This window comes from Perissodus microlepis, chromosome 7, assembly GCF_051167445.1.
Source record: "Perissodus microlepis isolate ML-2025 ecotype Zambia chromosome 7, ASM5116744v1, whole genome shotgun sequence".
NCBI classification, from domain to species: Eukaryota; Metazoa; Chordata; class Actinopteri; order Cichliformes; family Cichlidae; genus Perissodus; species Perissodus microlepis.
In genome coordinates, this window is record NC_140467.1 from 50632788 (window position 1) to 50657310 (window position 24523).

General features: G+C 40.3%; 3 protein-coding genes across 6 annotated transcripts in view; all 3 read left to right on the top strand.

Moving 5' to 3' along the window:
* Positions 1-668: 668 nt before the first annotated feature.
* LOC146384029 (MOB kinase activator 1B) lies at positions 669-10085 on the top strand. Its single transcript, XM_084935713.1, has 6 exons — positions 669-965; positions 2003-2169; positions 5704-5797; positions 6553-6686; positions 7659-7822; positions 7928-10085. The coding sequence occupies exons 1-6, from the start codon at positions 952-954 to the stop codon at positions 8003-8005; spliced, it is 651 nt and encodes a 216-aa protein (XP_084791839.1). The 5' UTR covers positions 669-951; the 3' UTR covers positions 8006-10085.
* A 1669-nt stretch (positions 10086-11754) lies between these two features.
* Positions 11755-17013, top strand: dck (deoxycytidine kinase). Its single transcript, XM_084935718.1, has 7 exons — positions 11755-11972; positions 12265-12380; positions 14396-14589; positions 14894-15041; positions 15198-15313; positions 15647-15746; positions 16346-17013. The coding sequence occupies exons 1-7, from the start codon at positions 11882-11884 to the stop codon at positions 16370-16372; spliced, it is 792 nt and encodes a 263-aa protein (XP_084791844.1). The 5' UTR covers positions 11755-11881; the 3' UTR covers positions 16373-17013.
* A 148-nt stretch (positions 17014-17161) lies between these two features.
* Positions 17162-24523, top strand: part of LOC146384031 (electrogenic sodium bicarbonate cotransporter 1-like) — a 34160-nt gene continuing 26798 nt past the window's right edge. The window contains exons 1-3 of one of the 4 annotated variants that reach the window (XM_084935714.1): positions 17162-17488; positions 22653-22726; positions 23597-23764. In XM_084935714.1, the coding sequence (XP_084791840.1) occupies positions 17469-17488; positions 22653-22726; positions 23597-23764 (262 nt within the window). In that variant the 5' untranslated portion in view covers positions 17162-17468. The remainder of the gene's footprint in view (positions 17489-22652; positions 22727-23596; positions 23765-24523) is intronic. The other 3 variants (XM_084935715.1, XM_084935716.1, XM_084935717.1) reach the window with 3 other exon arrangements.

The window sequence follows — 24523 nt, forward strand, 5'->3', positions numbered from 1 at the left end:
TGCGCCACCACTTTTTTAAGCCTAAATAGTCTAACTAAAGATGCTTTTTTACAGGAGGAAGATAACTAGAAGGACCAAACATGTTTACATATATCTATTTAGTCTTATCATTGAAGACAATATGAGGTTGCCCTTTGTTCAGAGAAGGTAAAGAGACGCTGTAAGAGGGAAACTATACTGAAAAATCTGGGAAATGCCGAAGCTTTTCCTAGATTTCCAACGGACACGAAGGCAGCACAGATCGTGACACTGGCTATGAAATTTCCATATTTCCATTTTATATTTCAAGAAAACAGCTCCATCTTCAGGCTATATTTTTTATCGAACAAATTCAACAGCATTTACCCTGTAATTTTAACTTAGCTAGCAGCATCAGTTATAATAGGCATTTTTGAATCGCAGTTAAATAAAAAAACAAACAAAGACATGTAGCCTAGGCTCAGTGAATTAATAATTAGAGAAGAAAACATAAAAAACATAAATACTGAAGCATACGCCAGTTTCGTAAAATATATTACTTTATTTTTCAATATAATATATAGAAAGTAGCCTACATGTTTGCTTAAAATGTTCCTATTCAAAGGAAAGAACAGTAGTTCTGACCGATTTGTTCCACTAGATGGCAGCACACAGTAGAACTGCGTCTTCTCTGCCTTCAAGGTTAGATGAAGAAGTGAGTATTGCAGTCAGTGCGCTGCTGCCTCCCAGCGTACAGCAGCTAGTAGATTGGTCTGTCTATAAAATACATCTGTTTCCCCCCTTTTTTAAAACTAGTGGGTAGTTATTTCTGTTAATATTTATATTTTTTCGGATGTTTAACAAGGACCACACGACTAAGCCCGAGAAGAACCGAGGAAGTGTGAGGCTTTAGAGTTTTTGGCAATCCTTTTGGGCTGCCTTTACTATCGGCTGTTTTCCAAGAAGGGAATTTTTTCGGCGACCCGAGGAAACATGAGCTTTCTTTTGTGAGTTACAACCTTTCGATACACGCTTATTTTGTCTTGCCATTTAGCTTCGTGTTTGGGAAATGCCAGCTTTGCTGCAACAGCTAGAAAGTTAGCTAGCCGTAGCGTTTCAAGGGCTTAGACTATTTCCTGGACGTACCTCGGACTGCTACCGATTCGCATTATTTTCTGTAGCTTTCACTACACTTTCAAATTGTAATCAATACTAATCGCATATTCATCAGTACTTTAAGGCTAGTGGTTACAGTTGACCAAAAGAGAAATTTCACCTACTTAGAACAGGTCCACTGACAAATTGCCTCAAGAGAGATGGAGGGTTTTGATTGTGACTTGGATATTTGCTGGTGTAAACACTTTGATGCCACCGGCTAATCTAACACAGCACTGCTACCGCTAAACGCAGCAAAGTAACACCACAGTATGTCGTCGATATTTAGCCAGCTATTAAAATAATGTCTGTTTGAGGAGGTAAGCTGAGAAACGTCAGACACACCTACTGTGATAGTTTGTAGTTAGATTGAAGAAGATGAGGTCTAGATTTACTATTGTTGTTGTCATCTTTCTTTTTGTGTACTTGGTATATATGGGGAGGCTCGAAGGAAATGGCTAATGAAGAACAACAGTATCCTGATAATGGCACATATTTTGAATTATAGAAATGCTACAGGATATTTTGGGTCGGATCTTGCCATTAGAGGATGCTCTAATTAAACATTTCTTTTGTGTGTCCAACCCATGCTGTGAGGACTCACAAATTCTTGTTTAATGGGGCAGTGAGATCAACTGAATACAGTACCTCTACAAATAGCCTCATTATACAGAGAGGGGCCACACTGTTCACACACACACCCACTTACATTCTGCTAAACTCAAACGAGCTTGAGCTCCCTTTGACATCTTTTTAAGAAAGTCACAACTTTTTGTTTGAAAGGTCACCTCACATTAGTGTTCGGTGACCTCATGATTTCTTATCATACCTTTCTGTCTTTTTGTTTATTCTACCTTTTGTCTTCCGGTTTTATGTGTGACTCACACAGTGGAAATCGTTCATCCAAAACATTCAAGCCCAAGAAGAACATCCCGGAGGGTTCTCATCAGTATGAGCTGCTGAAACATGCAGAGGCTACTCTGGGGAGTGGAAACCTGCGCATGGCAGTCATGTTGCCTGAGGGTGAAGACTTAAATGAGTGGGTCGCAGTCAACAGTAAGCACTGAGTTTTATTTATTTTTCTTCTCTCTTGATACGCCCTTTTATTTTAGGTTTAGATTCCTGGCTAAAGGGGCTCAGCACACTTTTGAAAAACATTTAATATCTTCAAGTCTTGTTCCTGACTCTTAATTAGTCCAAATCATGAGTTGGTTGCGAGCGAACTATCAAGCTGTAAGATCTTGGCATTGCTTCCAAAGACCATGTGCATTCATGCCAGAGCAGCCACCGTGAATGTTAAATAGACTTTATTGTCTGCGCTGTGAGCGCCTTGTTTACTTTCCTCTAAAAGGAGATAAATGGTCAGTGGATGCTTAAGTCCTCATGCGTCAAAAAGCCTTCAGGGTTGGAGACGATCACGAGCCCAGCCTTTTAACACGTGATTGTCTGTCAGATGCTTTGTTAAGAAAAATTTTTAGGCGTGCCCAATTTCTAGCTTTGTTAACTGCGCTTCTGAATTGTTGCCGCCACCTCTGCTGCACTCCTAATATTTGTGCTCTCCAGATTCACAGAGGGTTAGAAGCAATGTTGGCTAGTATTGCACAAGCTGTTGCAGCTTGCACAATGAGGGAAGTCAGAATAAAAGTGCTGTGAGCAATAACTTCTCCCACCACCAAGCACAAATGACTTTTCACATGATCTGTGTTCACAAGAAGCAGTCCACTTCATGTTTTTAAGATTGTTTTGCCTGTACTGGATAGCAACACAGTCCTGTGGCAGCTGTTCAACCCCAGATGGATGGATGAATTGATGGATAGTGACAGTAGAAGGAGAAGTTACTGGCATGTAGTAAAAGGCCTCCAGGTACAATTGAACATGGGGAAATAATCTGACCAGCATCTTAACCAATTGCCTAGCTGGATACCCATCTGTTCCCTTTAGGAACTATTTCATAGTAACTGTTGGAGGTAGTACCCTCTCTTCTCCAGTGTCTTCACTTAGAAATGCGTTATTGTGATCCTTTTGAGACCTTTTCCAAGCATAAGAGGAACAGTGAGTAACACAGTGGACAGAAAAGCGCTAATGTTGGTCAAACATTGGCTACAGCAACTCTTAACATTAGCCCTGAAAGTGGAACCATGCATGGAGAAATGAGTTGACAGTGAAGTCTTGTCTTTGAGTGGGACGAGGAAATGCAATGCAGTTTTGCCTCGCCCAAGCATTACATTGAAATCTTTGCTAGGATTTCCCCCTCAAATTGCTGTTGGGTATGCGTGACACAGTGAAGCAATGCGGAGTGAAAATAAAGAGGCTGAAGCAAGATTACAGGAAAATAAAGGACCACAGGAAGAGATAGCATTTTATCACTGACTGTTACATCATTTAGGGTTCTGATTAGCTTTATGAATGAAAACAGAAAAAAGGTTTGAGGTTCATCTGTTAGAGCTTAGCATCAGGTATTCCCCAGACTGTTTAGATTTTGGATGAATTTTCAGTCTATTTTATATCATTAAGATAATTCTGCTTTCTCTCACTGGAATAGGGCTGGATCATATCATATCGTTCACGGTAATACCAGTATAATGTTGGGCAACGATAAGAAAATGAAATATCGTGATAGAATATGGGTAAAATGCGCATGCGCAGTGCCTTTGTTTTCATATGCACATGGCGGAAAAAGCATGGCTGCGACGGAGAATGAGGAGGGCGAAAGCGGATCGTTGAATGAAACGGATGAACCAGAATTGGTTTGTAAAAATGCTGCAACTTCAGTGGTGTGGAACTGGTTTAGCTTTCATCCGTCAGATACACAACAAAGCACTATTTTTGGTAGAGCATGCTGGCGGGCCGTCGTTATTACCGTGTTTTTTGGAAAATATGGCACACTTAAAATCAATCCTTTGATTTTTCTGAAAATCGACAGTGCCCCTTATAATCCTGTGTGCCTTATGTATAAATTCTGGTTGTGTTTACTGACCTCGAAAAGATTTTATGTGGTACATGGCGCTCGAAAATCTGTCAAATGTTTTAGTACGACTTTGCTAAGCTTCAAACCTTGATGCTTGATGGATTGTCGGAGCATTATGGCTATCGTAGGCAGGGGCCTCGTGGAGTGATACGTAATATAATATTACCGTATTGTGTGTGTGTGTGTGTGTGTGTGTATAACCTCTTAAGTTTTGTGGATATTAGACATGGTTATGCTGAGGATATGTCGGCCAATTTCCACTGGAAATGCCTTTTGGTTAAACTGTCAGCAAGAAATTTGCGTTTGCACTGTTAAATTTTTATATAACTTTAATGCACATAAAAAACAGCTGCTTGTTTAAGTGAAAATACATTGATGGGTTTTTGTTTTTTGGTTTTTTTGCACTAATAAATTTGTGGAGTTGTAAAGTATTTTGTCTAGTGTTAATTATATCGTCAGTTATATCGTTATCGCAAATTTTCAAATGTATATCGTGATAAATATTTTTGGTCATATCGCCCTGCTCTACACTGGAATATTCATTTCTAGGATGTAATCACATCAGTATGTTTGGTGGCATAAACAGGAATTTGGACTATTGGCTTTGTACAGCAGCATACAAAAATATTCTATCAACTATGATTGGACAGTTTTTTGTTTTTAAAGGGATCTCAAAGTGAACCTGACAAACCACATGCCATGACAACTGGTCAGTATGGGGTTTTTTTGTGTGTGTGTGTTTTGTTTTTTCAATGAGATTTTTAAGTTACACTCTCAACTCAAATGCTGCCAGTGCTTAAAATGGATCTCCCCAACTGATGGGAAGCCAAAGTTGGCTGTATGCCCCTGGGAATGAGTTGTAGCACAGTTTGTGCCAGATAACTGGACTGTGCACTGGTCTACAGTTTGGCCTGGGTGGTGAAATAGGGATAGGCACAGTGCTGTGGGGTAATCTGATGCCAGCAATCGGTGCTGGCAAACACTACAGTTGGTGTCATATAGCAACACTTTTTCATCCCCAGGGCCAGAAACTGCCTTTCTGTTAGCTAATATTGTCCTTGCAGAAATGTCCTCAAGTAACCCTTTTCACTGACGCGCTATTGGTGCCCAATTTATAACTTGTCCTGCAAATTTTTCCACCCATCATAATAATCATAATAATAATAGTGCCATTACCAAAAAGCTGGAACCATTGTGGGAACAGAAAAATATAGTGCCAAAAGTTAAAAGTAATGAAAGGGAGTAGTACAAGCAGTATACTGCTGAAGGAGGTGTGAAAGTGTCCTTTCGTGTCTGTGCCTTAACACCAAGGAGGTAGTCCCCACACTGTTTGACCATGGTTTGTGTCCAAGTGGGAGTTTTGTGTTCTGTTCTGTTTTCAGTTTTTTTGCCTCCCACTTTCACATGCTGGTTAAGTTTAGACCCTAAATTATATTTAGGGGTATCAAGTTTGTTTAGCAAGTGTGCACATGTGAGTGGTTGGTTCACTATTATAACTACAGAGTAGAGGTGAAAGGAGGCCTTCTGCAAATCACTAACACAGGAGTGTGCGATGCACCAGAAATGAAAACAAGCTGCCTAAACACCATTTTAATATTTTTCTTTATTTCACATTTTTCCAGCTGTGGACTTCTTCAACCAGATCAACATGCTGTATGGCACCATCACAGATTTTTGCACTGAGGAAAGCTGTCCAGTCATGTCTGCTGGTCCTAAGTAAGTGATTAAAACTCATAAAACTAGCCCATGGGCTATTCTTCAGTCTTTGTTGTGTGACGAGACTGAGCGGGGTCAGGATTTGGAAAATGCACTTGTCTTCATAATCGTACACCCTGTGACATAGATCTTTTTGTTTTGGAGTCACGCTGTGTAGATTTGCAGCAGATGTCTTTTATGTGCTGATAAAAATTTAGATTTAATTCTACAAAGGAAAAAACGCCTATTAGAAAATGTTTGGTGACTAGCATCAACTCTTACTCGTACCAGGACCACTTGTATATTATCTGCTTATTGAGAAAGACCACTTTGCTACAGTTGATTACATCAGTGTTGAATAAGTCCAGATGGAGACCATAACGGGGTTTTTCCTTACTCAGAATGGGCCTCTGACTAGGGACTGCTCGCATAAGCGTGATTAGTGCTTGTAGTTACTGAGCCACACAGCCCAGTTTGATCTCAGCTGGGCCATAGTAATAAAACAATCGCACGATAACATACCTTTCATTTAATATACAGAAGTTTACGTTTAAATATCCACCTATTAACAAACAAAACACACGATTATGTGTGCATTAGATGTGCAGAAATCATTTTTCTCCTGTTTCTGAGAATTTGATAAACATGAATATTCATTATGCTCAATTAAGCTTTTGTTATAACACTCGGGATTTTCTTCCTTCTCTTTTGAGTCAGCCAAAAATTCCTCTTGGTATAAATGTGCTCAGTGTGTTTTTCATTGTTATTTCTTGTAGGTATGAGTACCACTGGGCTGATGGAACCAACATCAAGAAGCCCATCAAATGCTCTGCTCCCAAGTATATTGATTACCTCATGACTTGGGTGCAAGACCAGCTCGATGATGAGACGCTTTTCCCTTCAAAGATCGGTATGATTCACTTTGTAGTTTCTACCAGCCTTCACCTCCAAAAAAAAGTTATCGTTTTAATGCACATGTCGTACATCAAACAATAAGGTGTGTGGAGATTCAGAATACATGCACAGCCTCTTTTATTACCAGAGAAATCCAGCTCCCACGCAAAATGAATGCATGCAAGTAATAGAAATGATGAACTTAGCAGAAATGTGAACTTTTCAAGTTTTTCTTATTTAAATGTAGCAGTGCGTTTGTCTTTTTTAATTTTATGTAATAACCTAACACATTTAGAGATCTTCCTGGATGACAGTGTACAGGATTGTTAAGTGGTAGTATTTGCATACCTACACAGTTATCAGCCTCATAACTAGTTGTGGCGTGTGCAGTCTAAAGTGGAGTTTTATTGCTATTGAATGGCAGCCAGCATATACTGCAGTCTGATAGACCCAGTACATATCAGTAGAAGTGGTGAGTGTGCTGCCCTGGAGGTACACAATTCACTCCATTGCCTATGATCTGTTGTTCACTTGGCCAGAAATAACCTCAAAGCCTGCCAGCATCTTCAAGGTTCCTTGGAGGTGTGTGTTGTGATGAAGTACCCATTGCACACATGTTAAAATCAATTCAGGGCTCAATAAGCGTGCATTCATTTGTTCAGCATCTGAAGCTTTAATTTACTCGTCCTGGTGTCTATATTGACTTGTACGGTAGGTGGCTCTCTGTAGAAGCCTCTGTGCTCTGCAGCAGTTTAGTTTAGTGTTTAGTGTTGAAACTAAAACTTTCTTTCCTGCAGATGAATCCTCGGCACAGTAAACATGAGGTGTTGCTGTGTTTCTTTCATGACTCTTTGTGCTTCCCTAAGATCATGCTGTGGGCTGCCTGTGCAGACTGCAGCATTTTCACAGGCAGACTGTAATGTAGCTGCATGTCGAGCTCTCTGGTGTTTTTTCGAAACACTTTCCTTCTCTTTCTTTTGTTCCCAAGGCGTGCCCTTTAAGCGTAATTTTATGTCTGTGGCGAAGACCATTCTGAAGCGTCTGTTCAGGGTCTACGCCCACATCTACCACCAGCACTTTGACTCCGTCATGCAGCTGCAAGAGGAGGCCCACCTCAACACATCATTCAAACACTTCATCTTTTTTGTTCAGGTAAAGAATCCCTGATATCTGACTAATGCGGCACGTTGCTAACAAGGGCTGTAACGTGTCGAGTCATGGGGTAATGCTTGCTCCTTTTTCTTTTGTCTTTCACAGGAGTTCAACCTCATTGACAGGAAAGAGCTGGTCCCACTACAGGAGCTGATTGAAAAACTGACAACCAAGGATAGATAAACAGCCATGTAATCCTTATTTTATTGCTCTTCTAGTTTTTGCACAGATACCCACCCACCCCCACCCTGGCTATATGTATGCAGTATGTACTATTTCCATTTGGGGAAATGTTTTTAATAAGGCCAGGAAGAAGGAAGGGTGTTGTTAGGTTAAAGGCACCAGGACTAATGCTATCAGGGATTAAGTTAATTGAGCAAACCACAGATTAACATTAGCTGTATGGGGGGAAAAAAAGAAATTCCCTTATATTCTATCATGGCTTACTTTAAGATAAGATAGATATATGTTTATTAATTTTCTACCTGACTGCACAGATGTTTTGTTTTTGTCCCACTTGAATTTAAGATAACATACTATTAGGTTCCAGCTCCATCACAGAAGAGAGTAGCGATTAAGCAGAGATGCTGTATCATAGGGTGGTGTGTTAAATAACTGAATATTATTGGTTTATTTTAACATAGAAGGATCTTGATTTGATTTGATCTAGGTTTGCTACTGTCCACATCTGTAATATCATAACATCAGTCATAAAAGAATCCTAAGTGCCTAGCATGGCTCATAATTGCCCTAGTATATCAAAGGCCATATAACACTGATGTGATTGATTCATTCAATTTTCCTCACCACGTCCCTTTTAAGTTTATGTGCTTCTTACACCCCCACCCCTATTTTTTTCCTATGTGTCCTGTAACTTGGCTCAGAATTATTTCTTTATTTCTTCTGCTCCTCGTCGACTTTATTTAGTTATAAAGTTTTTTGGCCAAGTTTTATAATGTGCAGGCTATGATACATGAATGTTTTGTGAAGGACATAGAAGTGAAGCTAGAATAATGTTATGCTGTAGCAGGGACTAAGAAATGACGAATCTTGTAGCATGGTCTAGTAACATGTCCCTGTGTACTAGTTTTTCCCCTTCAAAAACTTTGAAATAGTAACAGGTTTTAGAAGAACTTTGAAGGGATGAAAAACCCGAAATTGTAGGGAAATAGATGTAGAAATTTGTGTTTAGACTCCACTGTTTGAGACATGCTAGCATTATGAATTGGATACAGCAGAATCCCTTGTTATCATACTAGCTGTAAAGCACTTTGAACAGTGTTTCTGATCTCTATTTTTTGAATGTTTTCTTCCTCCTTGCCCCATGCCCCACCCCCACATGGATTGGCTGTGCTTTGGGAGAAGCTGTACCATGTGACTGACCATAGTTTATTTCATTTAACTCCCTCTTAAATCAGCTGAAAGGCACAAGTGAGACTTCTTATTGCTTTCTTTCTTGACTGGTTTGTTGTGGTGATTCGAAGAGGAGATTCATGTACCTTTCTCCAATCGCAAAGTGTAGTTTTTGACTATGCAATAATTGACACGACACTAAAAGGGGATGCCAGTTGGCTCATTCATACTTTATATCCAATATTGAGATTTCTTTATAGGTCTTCTGTTTGGGTGAAGGATGCATACAGAAGTGCTTCTCTGTCAGGTTAAGTTAAAAAAACAACAACAAAACAAACAAAAAAAAACGAACGGTGACATGAATATTTTATATCTGAAATTTGTCAGAGGTATAACACTTATAAACGCACACGTGTAAATACTGAGAGTTAGACACGTCTTGGAAGTTTCAGTAAGCATGGAGTGATAGTTTTTGGTTAAACGAGTGCATTTATACCTTTTAGAGGCTGCTTCCTTCTCCCTTTCTTTGGATATTAAAATCTTGTTTGTTTTGATTGTTCAGTATCTTCTCATTTCCAACTTACTTAGCTTATTATGATGAATGTTACTGCTCACCAGATATCTGAAAATGTAATAGAATATCGGTCATCCTGCAAGCATCTCATCCTTATGAAATGCCCGTAACATAGCCTGTTGCCTACGGTTTTTCCTCCTCGACTGAAGTAATTGGTGAATTGTCTGTAAATAAAGGCTTGGTAGGGGTTTTCAATGCTACTGAATTGATTTATGCTGTTTATAAGGCAAATAAAGGTGGGCTTGACTCTTTGAAAAACTTGTATGTTCATTATGTACTGTGAGCTCAGCGCTACTGGTGATCAGAGTAAAGCATTTAATAAAGTACTGTACTCAAGTACAGTTGTAACCTTTTCTTTCTTTTTTTTTTTTTTTACTGCTTTATGCTGCTTTTCATGTGTGTGTGGATATAGATACCTTTTTTTTTTTTTTTTTTTTCCCCTCCTTTTCGTTTTCCATCCACATTTGTATTTGACCACCATCTCGAGTTGCATTCGGGGAAAATTGACTTTAAAAAAAAAAAACAAAAAACCCAACTATTATCAAAATGAAACTTTCCCGGTTAGGTATTTTGAGTTTCTGAAATGTTTAAATCACATTGCTTTTCACTCATGGCACCATTATTGTGCAATAGCAATAATAGTATTGCAGTAAAGTGTACTGCAATTTATCACTTCCTTTGTCAATATGTGTTTTATCCAATAAGACACACTTTACTCTTAATCAAGGTGCCCTGGTCTTGTGGCTGTTTTTCAGCACAGGACCTGGGCACCTTCCAATCATTGAGTTGACCAAGAACGTCCCTGAATACTGAAGTATTCTGGAGTAATATGTGAGACTGTGCAGCCAGATGATGATCCCAAGCTCAGCAGTACAATTATTGAAACAGGAAAGAATCAAGGTGCTGCAATGGCCCAGTCAAAGTCCAGACCTCAACCTGACTGCGATGCTGTTGAGAGGCGTTACGAGAACTGTGAATAAATGTAAGTAAATGTCTACAAATCTCGCTGAACGGAAGCAAGGTCGTAAAGAAGAGTGGGCCAAAATGCCTCCACAACAACATGAGCGAATGATAAAGTCATAAGAAAAAGATTGCTTCAAGTTATTGCTGCTAAGAGTGGTTATACAAGCTATTCAGTCAAGGTGTGTAACATGGAATAACTGCATTTAAACTATAGTACAATGTTCTCAATGAAAGAAGGCATCTAATAAAACTTAAATAGTCCCAAGTCTCTAAATTGACCTGTACTGCTCACATAAATGCTGTGCGATGCTGCAAATTTTGTTATCAATCTCATGCAAAGTACATACAGGGACAGTCTTGCCGTCTATAAAGGCAGTTTATGTAGAGGAGAGCAATGTGTCATGATTTAATAAAATAGATGTGGCAATCAACACAAAAGGGTTCAGACAATTTTCATAGCGTGTTTGATGGGTTTTTTTTTCACTGCCAAAAGAATAAAAAAAAATGTAATACAGTTCAATGGGCTAAATATTGAACTTAGAGCACAGAAACAAACCATCAGTCTGATACCAATACCAGCGTTGTTATCGATATTATTGGTATTTAGATCGATCCGCTGAATGACTTATTCATGGACTCTGGTTCCACCCACTTCTACCTCACATTGCGTCTTTAATGCAGTTCAGAGAAATGTTTTGAACCTTTTTACTAAAAACATGCAGGTATTTTTTATACTAAACAAATTTTACATATAAAATACAATGAAATTAGATATTTGAAAATACGGTTGGACTACATTATTGTAGATATCAGCATAAAAATAGTTGCACAGCTCACCAGTTACAACATTGAACTCGTGTTTACGCATCCATACGTGATTATATAATACAATAATTCAAAGCTCAAAGGACTTTACTTTGGGGAAATGAGCGTAATGCTAATTTATCTGTCTGTTTCAGTGGGAATTACATTTGTTTCTTCTTCTTTTTTTTTAAATTATTGACGTAAGCAACAGCTGCTTCCGGGGCGGATACACGGCTGTGCTAACTTCCGCTTCCTAACGTTGAGCGCGAAATCTAAAACAACAAGCTGACATCCTAGCAGCTGCCGCAACATCCTAAGGAATATTTTAAAGATCATTTTAAAAATATTTAATAATTTTTGCGAAGATGTCTTTTACTCCAAAAAGGCCATGCCCAGACCCAATGAACGACTCGATGGAGAAGAGAATAAAGCGGATTTCTATCGAGGGCAACATCGGTGAGTGCTGCAGCTTATTGCAAAAGTCACATTTAACAAAACAAAAAGTTCAGTGTAAAGGTTTAATGTCCGCAGATGGATGTCAGGTGCTGCTCGGGGTACCTGTGTGTAACAGTATACAGCTTCAGACGATGTACTCCTAATGTACTACTTTTGCCGCCAATTTGCTACTAGACTATTCTTCTTCTAAGAAAATATTAAACGATATTGCACCTGTGTGACGCATAGCTAGGTCGATGCAGTACGCTATATGACACGAGTGAACTTTAATTTGTGCTTCTTTTGCGTTCAGCGGCAGGCAAATCTACCTTTGTTCGCCTCTTGGAGCAGGAAAGCGCGGACTGGGAGGTGGTACCAGAGCCGATCGCCAGGTGGTGCAATGTTCAAACAACTGGCAGCGACTTTGAGGTATTAAAATAAAATAAGATTCTATATTAGAGTCGTTTAAAAAAAACTTTTCTGATGTTTACATAAAATCTGCTTTCTTGTCAGTTTATGACAAATTTGTGAGTAATTTAATAACCAGCACATTATCGTGCATGCGTGCATTCAGGAAGACGTAATAACTGGGGAGACTCCCCATCTGTATTTAGAGTGCAGCTGCTGTCTGCCCTTATACAGTATCTGCGTTGCCACACACCCAGGGGAACAGATGGTCCCACTGTGGGCGGATGAATGTATCATCATCAGGCCAAACATCTGACCCCCCACACAACTGGAGACCTGTAACCTCACTTTCAGCCTAATATTCATGGTCTCTACATGCCATAAGGATCCCCCAGCTACCAGGCAGTGAGAGGGATATTGAGATACTCTTCTCCATATCAACCAAAGATGCTTAAACAAGTAACTTAATGGAATGAAAAGCAGACTGGTGTGTTGCATTTGCACTGTTGTTATATTATGGATGACTGGATACAAGTTACCAGTCATTCATAATAAGTTAGGTAGATCCTTCATTGTTACCAGTTTTCGCCAGCAGAGGTGGGAATCATCAGACAACCCAAGATATATTACCACAATATGATATTATTGTGATTTTTTTTTTAATTATTATTTTGATTGTATTGCAGTAACATATACTGCAATTTATCACCTTTTTTCAAAAGTGATGTCCTCAAACGAGTGAACTTTAATTTGTGCTTCTTTTGCGTTCAGCAGCAGGCAAATCTACCTTTGTTAGATTTGCTAGATTTGTTCATAAAATTGCCAGTATCTGTCTTGTCCAGTATTTTCACTTTGTGCTGCAACACCAGATTGTCGAGTATACCAACGCTGTCAGTAAAACCTGCCAGGAATGTTGCCATAAGACGGACAGACTAGGGTCATGGTTGCAATTACATGCAAACTGTTTGTGATCATTCAGCAATTAACTGTGGAAATGGTTGAAAGCCACACATTTGTTGCCGTCTGCGTAGACAGGAATTCACATTTATCTTTTTTACATTTGCAGAAAGGTTGCTTCCTATCAGGCAACTGGTGCAGTTGCCCTGCAGTCAATCAAAATTAGTTGTGAGTGTGCAACACCCTCAAGCTCAGGGCAGCCATTTAGTTACCACTAGTTGCAATTTGTTGCAGAATGTGGGGAAAAAAAACCTACTCCTGGTGCCCAGTTTAAAGAAGGTAAACACTTCAAATAAAAATATATCATATCAGCTCACATGTACACTTTTTGTTGGTAATCCAATAAATAGTGCAAAATGGTGTCGGCACGCTGTAAAATGATAGTATGGAGGCACTATCAGAATACACTGCTTCTGCTGAACCATTCAAGGGTCCTCAACAAGTCTCCTCTACTGCCACAACTTTTAAAGGCAGTGGTCAAAGCGCCCTCTGCCAGTCATTGGACAAAGTGTTTTTGGAGAGCAATGCCAGTGAGGAACAAATCAAATTTAGAAAAATGGGTTAGTGCTTTTCTTATTTACTTACTTACTAAATGTGGGCTGAGATGTTTATGGAAAAGCCAGCTTTGTTCAGCAAAAGACAAAGCTTAAATGACCTACAATACATCGGTAAATAATAATAACTATCACTCGTATATGACACATTAAACTGTATAAAGTAAGATGCCTCGGATTGTCTTAAAGGACCTGAGTTCAGTGCTTTAAAAAGACAGCATATGTGGCATAAAGTTGTATTCTGATATTTGCAAGATCTAAAAAATGTTATTTTGGTGAAAGGTAAAGAAACGTGTGCAAAGAGTTTGCATCAGTAGAGCTTGGTTGGTAAAAAATCAAATAGCTGCTGCTTTACCCATGTATTCATCACATGCCTTTTTTTTTTTCCTTTTTTTTTAACAATGGGGCTATGTCGCAGCTTACAGTGATTCACCTTTTTGTTACACATGATGACAAAAGGCTGCACTTATTATCTCTAAGTCATGAAGGTGTGTAAAATGAAACAATGGGATTTTTATGTTCTAGGAGCTGACCGCATCTCAGAGGAGTGGCGGGAACGTCCTGCAAATGATGTACGAGAAGCCAGGGCGGTGGGCTTACACTTTCCAGAGCTACGCCTGTATCAGCCGGGTGCGTGCCCAGATCAGATCAGCCAACGGGAAGCTCAGAGAGGCTGAGAATCCTGTGCAGTTCTTTGAGCGGTCCATCTACAGTGACAGGTATCGGACCTATTGATGAATATGTACGCTTGATAAAAATATTTTTCTCATTAGAAAGAATAATGGTGGCGAACTGTGCAAAAGTGTTAAAATGACTACCCAGAAAATACCTTTTTTCTTCACTGTGAACACAGTGTAGGAATTTTTGCCAGGCTTTAGAAACCTTTGTAAGAATTCACTTCTTTCCCGCCACAGAAACCAGCCTCTGATTTATTTAACCCCTCAAAACAATTACAATTTAAAACATCCTGTGATAAATGAAACAGAATTGCTCATCCCTTTTTTTGGATTCATTATATCTTAGGTACATCTTTGCAACCAACCTATATGAGAGTGAATGCATGAATGAGACCGAATGGTCCGTCTACCAGGACTGGCATGGGTGGCTGCACAACCAGTTTGGCAAGCACATTGAGCTGGATGGCATTATCTACCTCAGAGCCTCACCAGAGGTAACCTCCTTCTTTGTACTGCACACGTTTATACCTAAATGACACTGTCATTTAATAGAAAGTTCTGCAATTTTCATCATTCATGATTTTAAAAAAATTATAATAAAGCTCACAATAAGCAAAAAGTTCACAGTGTTCTTCTTCTTTGGTGTACAGAGATGTTTAGAGCGGTTACACCTGAGAGGTAGAGAGGAAGAGCAAGACATCCCTCCGGAGTACTTGGAGAAACTTCACTTCAAGCACGAGAGCTGGCTGCAGCACAAGACCCTGACGTAAGCAGACTGTTCAGTCAGAAACTGTGTGCATTTATATGAGGAAAACAGATGTACTTGTATGATAGGAGAGGCTTTGAATAACCATTGGAAACCCCCTACTCCCCCATTCATGCAACAGCTGGAGGGGGGGAAGCGAAGGCTCGAACAGCGATACATGTGATCTTCATCTGCGTCATTGGCTTTGTGTGATGGGCTGTTTCTTTGCTCCATCATGTGTACATTTCCTTACAAAGTTTAATGTCTTCATTTCATTAAAAACAGTATGCAGTTTCCCACAGTGAGAAACTATAACGTCTCTAACTGCATGTTCTATATCATGTCTCCCCACAGCATGGAGTTTGAGTATCTCAATGACGTGCCAGTTATGACGCTTGACGTGAATGAAGATTTTAAGGGCGATAAAATCAAATGTGCTAACATGATCGAGAAGGTTGGTACCGTTTCAGCCTGCGTAAAGATCAGAAATCATCAAGTAATGCTTTCATTACTTTTCATATACTGTATTTCCATGTATGTTTTTGCACGTTTCAATAAATCGCTGCATCTGCCTCATTTTCCTAGCAAAATGGAAATAAACAACGAGTGGCTCAACAGGTTTGAGCAGCACTGTGTCAAAACACACTACTGTAAAAAGATGTTTCAGATTTACTCACTTGCTGTTATATAAGAAGACAGTTTGGGCAAAATGCTGCATGAGACTGAGTTTCTTGTGCTTCAGGGCTCAGTGATGCAATAAAATGTGCTTGAGCACTGGCACTGGTACTTTTACTCGAGTAAACACACACTGCGCTTGTTCATGAACCTGTTTCATGTTGATGCTATCAGCTGTGGTTAACTCAGGCACTTATTTTCACATCAGACACAAAAAAAACCCTGTTCTACACACAACTTGGTGCTGTTACATAAACCCAGCTGTTATCCAAGGAGGGGAGGGGAAAAGAAATCCAAAGTAATGATCCTGTGCCTTTGTTGGTTTTGATTTTTATGCTAATTTGACGCCTTTTTTTTTTTTTGTTTGTTTTTTTGTAGGTCAAAGAGTTCTTGAGCACGCTATGAGCACCACCACAAAGAAAAGAGTGAAGACTGGATGGCTTTTAAAGCATAGACAATGACAGTTACTTGTCTGTTCAATAATTGAAAAGAAAATATATTGGGGGTTTTTGGTTGTTGTTTTTTTTTTAAGTGTGTATTTATCAGCATTAATGTGCGCAAATGAGATTGTAATGTATGTCCACTGATAACAATGACAGTAAACTTGTTATTTTTTTCCCCCACCGATTGCACAAAATCAAGTATCACACGTGTTCTTTCCCCGCTCCAAATGTTTCTTGGCACTCTGTGCAGCTCTTCCAGAAGATGTCGCCAGTCTCCATTAAAGCTGCCCGGCTATTTCTGAGCGCTCAGCCTGCCTTTACCTGGTAGCTCCAATAGGATTTGACTAAAGCTATCTGACATTAGCTTCTTTCATTTTTACTTTTAATGCCTTTTTAAAAAGCACAGAGTAGAATGGATCACCAAGGTGGAAACATCTCATGACTTTTTGTTTGCTTTTGCTCTTTTTGGCAGTTCCGAGTCCAAAATAAATACCCATCCTCAGCAAGTGTTCAAATGAATTATTTAAGTGTAACTTTTAGAATGTTGTTAGCAGGATTTGTTTATATATTTCCTGTTAAGCAATAAAAAACTGATTTATCATGTTTCTGTCTATGGTCAAAGTTGTTTTAGTGAAGTAATGGGGAGCAAATTTGTCAAGTTTTAGTCTTCTGCGCGCCTCCCAGCGCTAATGGTCTGACCTCCGCCCCCGTGGCGTCACGCAGGAGGAGGGATGGTACTTTAAATATGGGGAAAGAAAAGCTACACACAAAGACTCCCGTGGCACTTCCAAACAGGCGCTTTGGACAAGATGTTACCTTGGGCTTGCGTGTGCGTTTCCATTTAGATATGTGGATTGTGCGTTTCGCGTTAGGTTTGATTTGTAGGGTCGACGAGATCATCCCAGCGAGATAGCCGCAGCTCACGTACTTTAGTTTTAGGCACTTTGGGAGCGCAGCAGCTCGATTAGGCAACCGTTCTCAAACACGCACGACTCGAAACTGACGAGGAGGACAGGTGGACGCCACGCTGATCAGCCGCGAAGGGGAAACTTGTCACCATGAGTTCCGACAAGAGCAAGTAAGTGTCTGATCGTCAAGTGTTAACTTGTGAAACTAAAAGCTATGCACGTTTGAAGTTTTACCTCGTAGCTTTCGGTCCTCGGGTTTTTGGGGAGATTTGTTTTGTTGTTCCCTGTCAAGTGTTGAGTCGGTGAACGAGGCGTCAGGAATGTCGCTCACCAGAAAACAAGGTAGACACGTTCAAAGCATTGTGCCAGTGTGCGTAAAGCTGGAATTTCTGAGTTTAGTGGATCGCTGATGCCATGCCATAGTAACGCCACGTGCAAGCTATTTATAAGAGTACTGATCTTTCTGAAAAGCGTTCATTCATTCCAGCGACAACCTTGGATAGATAAGACACACACTGTGGCTATGAACGGGCTAATCTATTTTCTAAGAAGCTGTCGCTATTAATTAGAGAGGAGGAGAGCGCAAGGCAAGTGTCGGAGATGTCTTCCATTGCATCTTTCTGAATAAAGCCATGCGTAATGCGCTAGACTGCACTTTCCCCGTGGCGGACGGGTATGAGGGGGAACCCCCCCCCCCCATCCAATCCACTGGGCCCAGTTGTATAGACTTCACAGTACTGTCAAACAGGGAAGATTCACGGAGTCTGCACTTTCCTTACAAGCATCTCATTCACGGTAACAAGTTATTTTAGATGGATGTTTTTGGCTTGAAAATGTAATTGCATCGGAATAGGCGAGGCACAGTCCCTCAGAGCGAGCGTGACGCCCTCTCCAAGTAACAACGAACGAAACCTGAACTGACCTATTGTGCCGTGCCTTGTCAGCAGCAGAAATAAAAGTGACAGCCGATTCCTCGTTCTTGTGTCTTTCCCGGAGACAGACGTCTGGTTTTGTAACAGGGAAACGTTTTCTCTATTCTTTTTGTTCTGTTTCACCTGCACCTGTGTGAGCACCTGCTGAAACTTAAAATGCTCTTTTGTGTTCTTCCCGTTGATGCTTTGACCAATGTGCCATTGAAGGAAATTCTAAAAGTTAAGGCAGAGCTGAAGGGCACCGAGCTAACTACTGTTTGGTTATTACACAAGTCAAATAACCTCTTTGATTGTACTGGTGATATGGCCATTTATTTGTTTACCCATTTCACTTCACATTCAGGCTCAGCAGTGGTGTGGTAGTGGAAGTCACAATAGCCCCACTTGAGCATTAATTGGGTGGCTATATCTGAGAAATATTAAGCTGAAAAGTATGTTGTGATAACAATACCAATATAATGGTTGTATCATTGCAACACTTTGATTAAAAATATATATAGGTATATGCTTCATATTATAGCCTACTCTCAGCCTGAGAAATTGCCAAATGGCCAATTATCAAGTTATATACCTAATGCTGATCACCTATATGTCTTCCTCTGTCCTTCAAGTAATGGTGCAGAAGTTAACTGCAACCAGCCAAATCCGCTGTTTTATGCTTGCCTGTTAAACTTTCATGTGGGTATTACCGCCCAGAAGATCAGCTTTAGCTCGAGTATCACTTTAAGGCTTGAAACTCACTGCTGTACACCTTTTTTTTTTTTTTTCTTTCTTTCTGTTTTTTGCCCTGATGGCGCTGAGGGCATCTACCCTTATGGCCAACCTGGCTGGTTGGACTGGATGCGTCATTCTGTAAAGAGATGGGGATGATCCTTGATCCCAAACAGCTGATCCCGGCTCCTCACGCACTGACAGGTTTATCCAGACGCCTGAGGTCACCGAGAACTGAAGCAGAATCGAAAGTTCAGGAGTGAGAAATGGATGCAACTGGTTGCTCAGATCTTCACCCAGATTATTATTCTTATTATTACTATTCTTATTATTATTGATTAATCAAGAAGATAGAGCCATAGAAGGAAATTGGGGGGAGGAGGGGGGACAAGATCAAGTCGATTTCCTGCATTTAAAATGACTTGAATGAGGAGATGTAGGATCCAATCGACTATGTTGACCTGATTTTAAACTCGGCGAGTCATTTTGACTTTTCTGAGTTATACCAAAAAGCAGATTTAAAGTTTCTACTCTCTTTGAAGCACTTACCATATTTCTTTTTCCATTTGACACCCAATTCAAAACAGGAATGATGCGTTCCCCTCCTGCATCCAGGATGTCTGTAAACCACCTGTGGCCTGTTTCTCATGGTTAGTCGAGACCTGTCTGAGGCCGCAGTGTGCAGTGATTAACACGGCTCTGTGAACTTGCCTTAGCCAGCAGTAAAACCTGAAACATGAGCTTTCTTTGCTCTTCTGTGTGCTCACCGGTTTCCCTGATGACCCTCTCTCTGTGCTACATGAGCGGCCTTCATGCATACCGCTGCATCACCAGTTCTTTGGTACCTGCTGCAGGAGTAAATACCCAAGCTGGGTTCTTAGAGAGATCCTGAATCGTAGCTCCTGTCTGTACAGCCATTGTGCATGAATGAATTAAAAGGGCCAATCTCATGTTTTTATAGCGTGTCACTTCTGATCGTTGTTAACATGTCTGCTTAGGTACAAGGCACAAAGAATACAGCATGGCAGAACCCAGCTCTTCTAAAACTGGTGCTATTTTCTGGATGCTCTGTCCTGGGATGGAAGACGATGAGGACAAGCGGAACAGAACACTCAAAGCAATCAGGGCCTAAATGATAGTGTTGACTCTATGTGCACGGAACAGTGTGGAAACTTAATCTCGGTCACTTTTATTTTATATATTTTTTTCATATTTAAGAAAAAAAGAGCAACAAAAAGAAGGATTGCATATAAACTTGGCACTTAACCCAACCACTAATCGACACCCATTTGATCTGGGAGCTGGTTGCATCTGTTATCATCAGTGTTGTGCTCCTATGTTCTTAGGGCCAGAGATCATATCCACTAGGGAGATCCAGATGAGCTCGGAGTGCAATCAAAGGAACACGTTGTATCCTTCCTGACTTTGTTTATTTAGCGGTTTTGCGCACTGCTCCCATTCCTTCTGTGCTGTCTCATCGTTGGCCTCACATTGTTCAGTAGCAAATTTAAACTGCTCACGTGTTTATTTTGCATTCTTTGTGTGCATCCTGAAGCAAATATTTATTTTTGGTTTATTGGGAAAAAAAAACTGCTGCCAAAGCAGCTGCCAGAGTGGAAAAACACAAATTTGATTGTGACACGCATATTTAGTTTTACTGCAGTTTGACGCAGTAAATTGACACACAGGCACAGGGTAAGTCTTTACTTACCCTTTATAGCTCAGCACAGTGGAATATAAAGGCAGCCTGTTTTTTTGTTTGGTTTTTTTTTTTTCCATCTTTTTATGGTGTATTGTTTTCTGTATTCAGTGTTGAAAATAATTATCCACATTACCGGGTGAGCTAAGTAGCAAGTTGGAAGCAAGAGTGAGGGGTGGCTTGAGACTTTTTATCCCCAAGCAAAACATGACTGTCTACCTGGTGGAGCAACCCTTTTTGGCAAGCAAAGCAGTGAGACGTTTTTTGTAGTTGGTCACCAGGTTTGGAGACTGACTAGGCCACTCCATGACCTTAATGTGACCTATCCATGACCCATCTTCAGTGTTCTAGCTGAGGGAAGTAGGTTGGCATATGACCCCACCCATTGGCTCCTCAAAGTGGTGAAGTGGTCCTGTACCCTTTGTAGAACAATAGCCCAAAGCATAATGCTTCCACCTCCATGCGTGACTGTGTTGACGGTGTTCTTTGGGACGTACTTAGGATTTCTCTTCCTCCAATCATGGCAAGTTGAGTTGATGCTGGTGAGGGTAGAAGTACATTTACCTTGTTGAGCAGGGGAAACCTGCCGGCACTGCAAGACCTTGATGCATTATATTGAAGTTTGTTACTGATGGTGTTAATTAACAAGCTCTTCCTGTGTAGTTTTGGAGTGATCCAGTAGGCAGTAAAAGTTTAAATAGAAAGCAAGTGCCAATCAGACATTTTGCACAGTGGATCAAAATTTTGAAAAAATTGGTACTTTTCTGCATTCATCATTCCATCACTCTTGACAAAATCCCCAACTGCGTTTTACGGATGGTTGTAGACTCTCACTGCTGTACCTCTCACCTGACCTCTGATGTACATATTGATGATGATTTGAAGCAAAAATTTCAAATTTAGATTCATTATTCCATAAAACCTGATGCCACAGATTTTTGCATTCCAGCTCTCATTTGATTTGGCATATGCTGGCCTTTTCTCCATGTTTTCCTTCCTTAAGAACGCCCTCTGGGGAGCCACCCTTCTACTGAGACTTTTTTCATTGTTTCTTAATGACATGACTTTCAGATACTGTTCATCTGCTACGGAAAAAAGATTGGGTGTGCCACTTTTTTCTTTTGCCCTGCATTTGTCCTGTTCCCTCAAATTCTTTAAGGACACACTGCAGACCATGCTGAGATATGCAAAGACTTTAGGTGATAGCTCTTTGGGACTCACCCTGTTGGTGCAAAAACACTGTTTTATGCCTGTAACTGCCTTATCTTTTGGGATATGGGGACAAATTGTGTGTTTTTTGCAACAGACTGTTAGCAACAAAATGCCCTAAAGATACATTTTAAAAATTGATTCTTTGCTAAGTTGTCTGTTATGTGTACACACAATACTGTTTCATCTTTTTTTTTCAGTTAGGTGCTTTTTTTTTTTTTATGTTTGAACGATTCATAGGTCAGTGTTAAGTGGCTTGCCAAAGAAACCCTTCCTGTAAAAATGGTCAATTACTAGACTGAAAATCAGTGAAAAAGCAACCAAAGTCCAAAGAACACCTTTGAAAGGCATTCAGAAATCCTGGCGAATGATTGTTCAAGAGTCTGGCTTCTTGGAAGCAAGAATGAGGGGTGGCTTGAGACTTTTTGCACAGTACTGCATCCCTCAATAAAATGTGAAATGAAATTTGTGCTAACGTTATATATATATATTTATAGATAGATAGATCTTGGAATGTAGATGTTACTTTAATATCCAACAACATTTCACACTGAATAAGAATCTTTTTTCAGGATTGTGTTTCACAGTAAGTTGAATTTCAGTCTGATGGTCATAAAAGTGACATTACATTACAGTACTTTTTTTTTTCTACTTGGGAGCAGCTGTGTAGAGGTGTGATAGTGGATACAGTGGTCAGAGGATGTTGAATATGGAGCCATAAGTCATCCTAACCCATGTCATGATCTTTATGTAACATTTTTAATTCTTTTTTGTTCCTTTTAGAATGGAGGATGAGGCAGTCTTGGACAGAGGAGCCTCGTTTGTCAAACATATCTGTGATGAAGAGGAAGTGGAAGGTAAAGACACATTGCAGCCCGCTATCTTTAGCTTTACGTGATAAGTGTAATGTATTCCCATTTTTTCCACACATACTATATGCAGCCCTGTGCAAGCAAATGTGAAACCAGTCATTTCTTTCACCCTCCAGAGTATCAGTGCAGAATTAGACATATAGGATAAACATTATCCACTTCCTCTAACGTTTCTGTACAGGAAGATGTCTCTTCAAGTTGTCTAATCCTGTCCAGTTCTGGCTGTCAGCTAAACCCGCAAAAGAATGCATCTGGAGACACCCATATGAATTTACTGAGGCATCCACATACTTCACAAAACCACTTCTTTTAGATGAACACAAAGCAAAAATACTTGGGGATTATGTCGAGCTGCTTGTGTGTAAGCAGTAGCTGCAAGAGCCTCCTGTGCTCGCCTGCACAGGAGTCTGAAAGAAGAGCGTGGTTTTGTGTTGGCCTTTTGTTTTCTGCAAGAAAACAAGGCTAACCATCAAGTATGAAAGATTATTTAACCCTAAAAGAAATGTTTGTGAAATGCATGGGTGAAGAGAGCTGCATCACTAACTGGGTCAGTTAATCTCAGTCTTCTCACACCCACTATTCTTTCTAATTACTTCCTGGAGACATTAAATCATCATTTCCTGTACGAGTCTCTGTGTAGGAAGTCACTGGCATTTCTTTAATTTTGCAATTTGATGGCATACTGTGAGAGGAAATAGATATGTTTTAACATTTCACACTACATCACACTACAGCTGCAGTTTTTCTCCTCTCCGTGGACGATGCAGATTACCCAGCTTTTGAGATTAAAGTGATTTATTTTCTTTCCCGTGTTTGTCATCTGATCTGCTTGCTCTCTGCTTTATGTTATGACAGGTCATCACACTGTGTACATCGGTGTCCACGTTCCCAAGAGCTACCACAGGAGGAGGCGCCACAGACGCAGGCCTAGCCACAAGGAGAAGCGGGAACGACCTGAACAGAGCGCAGAAGGGTCCAAGTCCGACGGGGAGAATGTAGACGTGAGCGTCCTCAAACCTCTCAGTGAGTCGTGGTGACACTAACATGACATTTAGTAAAAACAGTGTGCATGAAATCATCTATGAGAGCCACGTTGGTGATGGATAAATCGCTCCTGAGATGAGCTTTAAGTCAGCTGGATTAAGTCCAGTGCAAATTACAGCCTACAAGATATCAGTTTTCCCTAGTAAGGAGGCAGAGCAAGGAGGGGTGGGTGGGGTGCGAGGGGCTCTCTTTCTTTAAGCAGCAGCCTGCACTCAAGTGAATAAATGGAGCAGGGGAATGGGAACATGCTGAGCACTAATCTGAAAATGACACTGGAATAGCTTAATGTGTGTAAAGTAAACAAAAAAGGGGGGTGTTACCTGTCACCTGATGATTAAACACGGCACTCTGAGATTTGTGGGAAAGGATTCTCAGAAGCTAAGTGGTAAAACGGAAGTTTCGGCACAAATGGCAAGATATAGAGACGTTAAACGAGATCCTTAAGACCAAATGACAAAGTAGCAGTCATACGGTGTCTGTGTGGATGAAAAAGGACTGCAAGTTTGTCAACAGTATTCTAATCTTACTGTTGCTATAGGGAAAATACACCCGGTCTGTCCCTATAGAGAGGCTTAGAAAGCTGACATGGTTGAACCATTAATCCCCTGATTGTTTTCTACAGCCTGAGGAATTATAACAGACAGAAATCGCATTTAATGAGGAAGAAGGGACATTTTTTTTAATTAGGTAAAACAGGTGGGAAAATCTGAACCTCACAGTCTTCAATGGCAACACTAT

Bases quoted from the DNA above. Each gene is read 5' to 3' on its own strand.
- LOC146384029 (XM_084935713.1), top strand. The intron at 2,170-5,703 runs GTAAGCACTGAG...ACATTTTTCCAG, and splicing joins TGAGTGGGTCGCAGTCAACA to CTGTGGACTTCTTCAACCAG. The intron at 6,687-7,658 runs GTATGATTCACT...TTTGTTCCCAAG, and splicing joins GCTTTTCCCTTCAAAGATCG to GCGTGCCCTTTAAGCGTAAT.
- dck (XM_084935718.1), top strand. From the start codon at position 11,882: ATGTCTTTTACTCCAAAAAGGCCATGCCCAGACCCAATGAACGACTCG. The intron at 12,381-14,395 runs GTATTAAAATAA...TTTATGTTCTAG, and splicing joins CAACTGGCAGCGACTTTGAG to GAGCTGACCGCATCTCAGAG. The intron at 15,747-16,345 runs GTTGGTACCGTT...GTTTTTTTGTAG, and splicing joins GTGCTAACATGATCGAGAAG to GTCAAAGAGTTCTTGAGCAC.